Below are 8,148 nucleotides of genomic sequence, written 5' to 3'. Positions count from 1 at the left end.
GAGGACAGCGGGAGGACAGCAGGAAACAGCTGGACGGCAGCGGGAGGGCAGCAGGAGGGCAGCAGGAGAGCAGTGGGAAGACGGCAGGAAACAGCAGGACGACAGCGGGAGGGTTCAACATGGCTGCTGTCAACAGGCAGAGGTTTAATGTGTTGGTTTCTCGTGCAGCATTTTATTCAGATTGTGAGAATGTCGGCCATGTTTGTCGATCTTAATAATAATAATTTTAGTAAAAATAATGTTTTTTAAATTGCTCCTATAAACACAGCAACACATCAGAGCGCTGAACTTTCGTTTATGGATTTATTCAGAATGTTTTGTTGGAGCGTCGTTTGGAGCCACAGCCGACACTCAGCAGCCGTCTTCTTCTTCTTCTTCTGAACGTTAAAAACAAACAACACTAATCTCACATGGGAGTTTCCACCGCGTCACGTTAGTCCTTTAGTTTCAGGTCGGTGGTCATAAAGCGTCGTAGTCGTCATCGTCTTCGTGCTTCCTCTTCAGCGAGTCCCCGCCGGCGTTCTGCGACACCACGTTGGTGGTGATGAGGATGTTCTTGGAGCCGATCAGAGACGGGTTGATGAGGACGTTGGAGACGGCGGGGGTGGACGGCGTGGCTGTCGGGACAAACAGGAAGTGTCAGCGTGTTGTTGTAAACAATCAACAATAATCTGTTCCTGGTCGACTCCTCCTGAAACCTCGAGTCTGTTCCTGAAGAATAAAATGTTTGTTTCACCAAATTCAAGGTTTAGAAAAGAAAACGTCTCAAATCTTAGAGTTTGTGTAAAGTTAAACTCAGTAAAATAAAGTTTTTAACATTCAAACTGGTTCAGGACAAAATCATCTGAAACAGTTTAATTTAGATTTGTGTTGGATCCTGACTCGGGACCAAGGAGGTCCGAGCTCCACGGGGCGGGGGGTGGTTCTTACTGGTTTTGGTGGTGGCCGTCTGAGAGGGTGGGGGGATCTGAACCGTGAACCTCTGACCCGTCAGAGACACCGGAGCTCCAACTTTACTGCTCACCGACTGGACAGAAGGAGTTCCTGTGGAACGGAACAAACAGGTCAGGATTCAGTTTTCTGTTCGACGCGCCCCCCCTCTCCACCAGACTCACCGAGGGTGGGTGTGGAGGGCCGGCTGGAGACGGCGCTGACGCTGAGGCGAGGTACCGATATCCTGCCGGCAGACGGCGCCACCTGCAGGCAGAAACAAGTTCAGGAGAGGGCGGACGAGCAGAAGCTGCTGCTGGGCGGTCAGGGCTCACCTTCTTCTGGATGGATTTGAGTCGGTAGTTCGGCGCCGTCAGACAGTACCGGTCTGGAGGGAGTCGAGGACCGGTGTACGGTTTGATGAGCGGCAGCGGCGTCTGGTTCTTCTGTCTCGCTACTTCCAGCAGGAACTGAAGCCAAAGAGCAGAAAGTGTTTCAGATGTTTACAGACGATTTATTGTTTCGACTGTTCTGAAGGAAACGTGAAGAGTTGAAAATCTGTTTGAAGTCAAACAGCCTCGGTCGTCTGGAAGAACCCGGAGCTGCCGAGCGTTCGAGTCCCGGCAGCTGCCATCAGAGGCTTACGTCTCGAGGCGGCGGAGAGGTGAACGACTGGTCCATGCGGCACTGGATGGCCAGCTTGATGTCGTCCGCATCCACGCTGGACTTCTTGGCGTGCGTGGCGTAGATCTTGGCGTCTTCGATGATGGTCGTCACGTATCCTGCAGACGGAAACAACAGTGATCTGAAGACGACACGTCGGTCAGATTCCTGTCAGGATCTGTGGCGTTTCGCACGGATCCACCGGCAGAAACAGGATCAGACTGAGACTAAAGATCACTTCCACGGAACAGCAGGAGCCAGACTGGTTCTGGTCTGGTTTCTGTTGGACCAGGTCTAAACAACGTGAAGAAGAGATTCTGATGTTCGTTCGACTAAATTGACTTTAAAAACTTAGCAGAACAAATTTTAAACAGTTTTGTTTGAGTGGACGGTTGATGATTTAGACTCACTGTAGGTGAACTCCAACATCTGGTTGATGACCCGCGGCTCGTACTCCGTGACCCCCATGTCCTTCAGGATCTGGATCATCACCTGCAGAACCCAGTCAGGATCCATCAGAACCGACAAGAGAAACATCAAGTTTTCAACGGTCCATCTGTTCAAATCTGAAAATTAAAGCTTGGATTTTTTTTGTGCTTTGTGATTTTATTAAACGTTTGAATCTGTGTAAATTCACATACTTTATTTATCCATGGCAAATTATTTTCAAGATTGAAACTCTCTTTATGAAAAAAATGTACAAACATAATAAAATGTTTCCAAAGTTTAAAGAGGTCACGATTTTAAAATGTTATAATGTTCAGTTGAACCTCTACAGGTTGAGCCTCGAGGACTCGTTTACAACGGTCCTGGTTTTAACAAACACTGATGACAACAGAAGATGTTCCTAAAAGAAAGCATATAAATGAAAACAAAAACAATAAATGGAAGAAAATGATGTTTAAAAAAACTGCTACATTAAAGCGATATAAAATACTAACAACAGGAACATGTCTGCATTGGTTTTAGCCATGAATATGAAAATAAATCTGGCTGAGTCAGTTTTATCACTTAATTCATGTGATCTAAAAAAGTTAAATCTGGTCCTCTGGACATTCAAATTGTTTGTTTTTTTAATATCCAGAGGACCAGATTTAACTATTTTAAATTGTTCTACCTGGATTACTGAGCAGCATCAGGATACAATTCACGTGAGTTTATGTTTTAAATATGAGAAAAAAAACCTCTAGTTTAAAGAGGTTATTTAGATCCAGGAGTGAAGGATCAAAACTTAATTATAACCTCATTTAAAAACAGCTGAGCGTCAAACAAACAGCACAAAAATCGTCCCGGTCCGTGTTGAACCCAGAAACCAAATTCACTACAACACCTGGAAGCTTTATGTCTGTTAATCGCTCCACGACGTCCCAAATAACAGAAAAATATGCTGCATTTTAAGTTGATATATACTCCTATTATCTCCGATTTCATACATACAAACATAGTATAGCTTTATAAAATAAAACCATAAAGATGTTTCAAAGAGCGCGGAGCAAAATGCTAACAGCTATGCTAACATGCTCAGTTCATTTTAAAGCAAAGAGCTAACAGGTTAGCTTAGCATCACTTAGCTCAACTTCAGCAGCGGTTTGATATTTAAATAAAATAATCCAGCCACACCAAACCCAAAACATGTTAAGCTGTTGTGTGTGCGTGTGTGAGCGATACCTGAGCATCTTTCGGGATTGTTTTCGGAGCCGACATTTTGATGCTGCTCCCGCAGCGCCTTCCTATTTTCTTCTTCTACGGTTTTTAATCAACATAAAGCAAAAACACGTCCGTGCTTCCTCCAACAGGTAAATAACGGAACTGCAGGAGCACACCGGTTTCCAGGCTGGAAACAGAAGATAAGCTTTAAACGTTCATAAAATGATAAACTATAGTAAAAATATTAAACAAAACATATATATAGGACACGAGTACACTGAAACAGATCCAATATGCGAGATTGTACAGATGATATTTAACATGAGAACCTGCAGGGGGCGGAGCAGAACCACACAAATATATTTTATTGTCTCACAAACTTCATGTTTCTGCCGCACACATTGATTTTCTTAATCGTGGTCAAATATTTAAATAACTTGTTCTGAAGTTTGACAACAATTTGTTTCAAATCTGTCACATCTGGTTTTCAGGAACAAATCCAGATGTTTAAACAAATCCAGATTGTTGAAGATTTTGATTTTAAATATAATCTTTATAATAAATATAAACCAAGTGTTTGTGGTGAATCGAAATGTTTGAGGTTAGTGAGGATGATAAGAGGAATCCTTCTGAGAAATTGTAAAAAGAGTTGCGTCTTATCTGAGGAAACGTTCCGACAATGACCTGCTGCAGGTTTTATCTTTACTAGAAATGTAGTAAAACGAACTACAAGAAATGTAGAGGAAGAGTGCTCCAGCATCAACGTGTGGCACGGAGGCTGCACAGAAGATGTTGGAGTCAGTCTTCCCACAGACATCTACACCTCCAGATGCAGGAAGAGGGCCACCTGCATCATGAAGGACCTCACTCACCCAGCACACACACTTTTTGCCCCACTCCCCTCAGGAAGGAGGTTGAGGAGCATTAAGTGTAGAACCACTAGACTGAGGAACAGCTTCTACCCTGAGGCTGTTACTCATGAATCTCTAACCAAAACCCAGAGTCCTGTAGAGACCCAGAGTCTGGGGTCAGATTAGATCCTTTGCTTATGAGAGTTCAGGTTTTGGCTCAGATGAACGGACTTGTTTAAACCATCTTTCTGTCTGAACTTTGACCTTTTCTGTTTATTTACAAACGTTTGTCTTCTGGAACCAGCTGGCCCAAACCATCAGAACAGAACCGATCCCTGCAGCAGAATGAGTCAGTTCTGGTTCTGATTCCGGGAACATTGGTCGTTTTAAAGACTTTCTGTTAAATCACCGTGTTCACCTGAGGGAGGGGCCGGGGTCAGAGGTCACGGCCCCGGAGCCACCAGTCAATGTTCAGTCAACCTTGATTTCTACAGGCTGGTCTCAGTGATCCACGAGGACTCGTTCACAAGAGAGACCTGATCCAGGCAGAACACAAAGTACAAACAACAACAATAACAATAACAACAATAACAATAAACAACATTAACAATAAACAACAATAACAATAAACAACAATAAACAACAATAACAATAAACAACAATAACAATAAACAATAATAACAATAAACTACAGTAAAAATGCAGTTAAATAAGAGTAGTGTATAAAAATATAAACTATACTATACTATATACTATATATGGGTGCCAGTCAGGATCCACATGGCCACGCCCCCTTCCTGCAAGCTGCCTCCATCTTGGTTTACCCAGAGTGACAGACACGGGAGGGGGGAGGGTTGGGTTCTCAGCAGGACCAAATTCACCCTTAAGGTCAGACCGTGCAGTGACTCTACTGTCAGCAGGTCAAAGGTCATGGCCTCAACCAGACTTCTGGACCAGAACCAGAGCAGAGGACAGATGTTTACCCAGAATGCAGCAAGCAGCTCATGGTCTGGGCCCATGCTGTAGACTCAGAACCTGTGTCCGGAACAAACCGTGGACCACATAACACCTGGATCAGGGTCCTGAGGAGACCAGAACCTTTATTGTTGATTTCACTACAGGTTCAAATGGATCAAACGGACCCAGATTCACTCTTTTGGTCTCTGCTGGTCTCTGGTCTCTGCTGGGGAACCACTGATCAGGACTCCGATCTGAGACAGTCTGACAACTGGACCCAACTGGGACCAAGAGGACAAAAAGACCAGACCCAAGGTGCTGCAATGGTCCAGTCAGAGTCCAGAGCCTGAACCTGGTGGGACCTTCAGAGACAGCAGAGTGGACCAGATTCAGAACTCCTCCAGAACCAGAAGACAGATGTCCTCCTCGTCTCATTTTGAGACATTTGTCCCTCGGCTCGTCTCCGGGCTTCCTGATACGGTTTTGGACTCGCAGCAGACCCTGGAGGCCCTGGACTCAGAGACGGCCGCGGGACGCACGTGTTTTTAAGATGATTAACTTTTACAGCCTCTGAGCTTCTCGTGAACATGACGTCAGCTGTGGACGGTCGAGGGGCGGAGCCTAACCTTCCAGCGGTTGTTGTAATGAAAACGTAAAGAGTTGTCCTCAGTGTGGACAGAACCGGGTCAACAGGACACAGTTTTAAACTGATCCGGCAGGAGGAGCAGAACTGCGTGCTTCCTTTGGCTCCACTCGGGTCTCGAACCCTCGGCCCGGTCTGGGGTCAGGCCGAGGACAAAATCCACTGCTGGTTAAAGATTGACTGCCTTTAACCGCCTGCGAGTCAGGGAGGAGGAAGCTCCGGGCCAGAACCAGAACTAACAGCAGGTCCAAACATGAAGTTCCCCTTCCACTCCAGAACCCGGACCGGTTTGATGAGTCGCTGCTGGAGACAGAAAATAAAAATAAAATCTAAAAACTCTGTCCTGTCTCGATTCAAACCTTTTAAATTCTGATAAAATGTCCGGGTCCTGTCCAGAACCAACACCCCGCAGCATGAAGCTGCCCCCGCCGTGCCTCAGCATGGGCCAGGTTCTGTGGGGTTCTTCTGCTTCAGATCAGAACGTTCTTAAGATCGTTTAATTTTAGAGAAGTTTCAGCTCAAGAAGCTGCGGTTCTGGTCCAAACACAGACACGCAGACAGAAATCCGAACCTCCGGTGACGAACACGAGGACGAAGGTTAATGAGGGACGAGCCGCGCACCTGAACACGGTTACTGATTAAAACTGCAGGAGAAGTTCTCTGAAGCTGCAACATAAAATATCTGACGGGAAATGTTTTATTTTATGATTTTTATTTGAAAATAAAAATTTAAACTTTAACGTTTGATTATTAATCTGAAGTTCTGAAGCGTCGCAGAATCAAACTTAAAATAAAGAAGTTAGGAGAGAAATCAAACTGAAATAAATAAATAAAGTTATTTTAAAATGCTGGACAGAACTCTGAGCTTCACGTGAAGCTTCAGGAACATTATTTGTCTGTTTTCACTTCACTGTAACAAAAAACTTCCAATAAATAAATCATTGATCATAAATCAGAACTAGATGTTGCATCAAATTGATTCCACAAATAAAGAAACTAAAACGACTGATTTTACAGAACTGATTCATTTAAAGTGTAACAACTTTTAATAACAAAAAGATTTGTTTCTTAAAAACTGAGACAAATTTGTTTTATAATATCTGAGTATTTTAATATTTATGTAAACAAAATTTAATTTAATTTAAATTAAAATCCATTCGAATGAAAAGATTAAATAAATCTGAAGGAAAGTTTTAATGTGAAGAAAAATAAACGTTTAAGTTTCATAATTTAAACTTTGTTCAGTAAAATCTAAATTACTGTTGCTGCTGGTTCCGGTTCGTTTCTTCGTCTTGTTGACTCGGTTCTACAAACAGCTTTATGGTTCTGCTCGCAGGTTCCTGAATGCACCACTTTGTCCCCACACTCCTTCCTGTTTCCCACAGCAGCTGATAATCAGGCAAATCCAGCAGCAAGGCATCATGGGAAGGTTCAGAAATTTAACATTTTAACTTCAGTTTCTGGAACAATAAAATGTCTTATTTTTAATAAATTAGCTGAAAACTGAAACATTTAAAATAAAAGTCTTCAAATGATTTCATTCATTTCAGATAATCTGTTTAAAATATTTAAAATAAAAACATTAATGCCAAAGTTTGTCAGTTTAACTAAAAGAATGGAACAAAAAATAAAAACACAAAATACAGAAAATAAAAACATATAAAGAAATCAACATTTTGAATCCAGTTTATGTATAACATTTAAAATTATGAATCCTTAATTTCACTTCTACTAATATTAAATCTTATCATTCATTGTTGTTTACAACTATAATATTTATTTTTATTTGTCATATTTTGGGTAAAATTTGCTTAAATTAATTAAGTTAATTACAAAAATAAAACAATCAACAATTTAAAGTATGTAATTAAATTAATAAATAAAATCTGAAAAACTCCTTGAAGAAAATATTTTTATTTAAATATACATACTTTTTAAAATTAATTTGTGTGTTTAAGAACCCATAAATAACAAACAAATATAAATGTATGAAAATGTTTTAAATAAGTAAATAAATAAACCTGTTTCCATCTTGTTTTGAAATAATAATAAAACATATTTAATAATTATAATTAAATAATAATAATAAATATTATTGTTATTATTGTTGTTATTATTATTATCATTATAAACAATAATATTATGATAATATTATAACTATAATATGACAATAATAATAATTATCATAAAATAATAAAAATTATTATATTCAAATAATAATAAATATTATTGTTATTATTATTGTTATTATTATTATTATTATTATTATCATTATAAACAATAATATTAATAATAATATTGTGACTATAATAATGACAATAAAAATAATTATCATAAAATAATAATAAACAATTTGTCATTATTATTATTATTATAATTATTTAATGAATATATTATGGTTTTCATATTGTTTATTATTATTATAATTATTATATTATTATTATCATTATAGTTTTC

The 8,148-nt window shown here is 40.1% G+C and overlaps 1 protein-coding gene across 1 annotated transcript; it reads right to left on the bottom strand.

The window, feature by feature from the left end:
- Positions 1-361: 361 nt before the first annotated feature.
- Positions 362-3,421, bottom strand: taf9 (TAF9 RNA polymerase II, TATA box binding protein (TBP)-associated factor). Its single transcript, XM_037687222.1, has 7 exons — positions 3,262-3,421; positions 2,004-2,085; positions 1,576-1,712; positions 1,266-1,400; positions 1,116-1,197; positions 931-1,044; positions 362-617 (listed from the first exon to the last, which is right to left on the bottom strand). The coding sequence occupies exons 1-7, from the start codon at positions 3,295-3,297 to the stop codon at positions 460-462; spliced, it is 744 nt and encodes a 247-aa protein (XP_037543150.1). The 5' UTR covers positions 3,298-3,421; the 3' UTR covers positions 362-459.
- Between the last annotated feature and the right edge of the window lie 4,727 nt (positions 3,422-8,148).

The sequence above is a fragment of the Nematolebias whitei genome, chromosome 14 (assembly GCF_014905685.2).
Source record: "Nematolebias whitei isolate Nwh7 chromosome 14, NemWhi1, whole genome shotgun sequence".
NCBI lineage: Eukaryota > Metazoa > Chordata > Actinopteri > Cyprinodontiformes > Rivulidae > Nematolebias > Nematolebias whitei.
Note: the sequence above shows the minus strand (reverse complement) of the source record. Positions and strands in the feature narration are given on the sequence as shown.

Excerpts from the sequence above, each read along its gene's own strand:
- taf9 (XM_037687222.1), bottom strand. The coding sequence starts at position 3,297 with ATGTCGGCTCCGAAAACAATCCCGAAAGATGCTCAG. Across the intron at positions 2,086-3,261 it reads CAATCCCGAAAGATGCTCAG|GTGATGATCCAGATCCTGAA; the intron begins GTATCGCTCACA and ends TGGGTTCTGCAG. Across the intron at positions 1,401-1,575 it reads CCTCTCCGCCGCCTCGAGAC|TTCCTGCTGGAAGTAGCGAG; the intron begins GTAAGCCTCTGA and ends CTTTGGCTTCAG.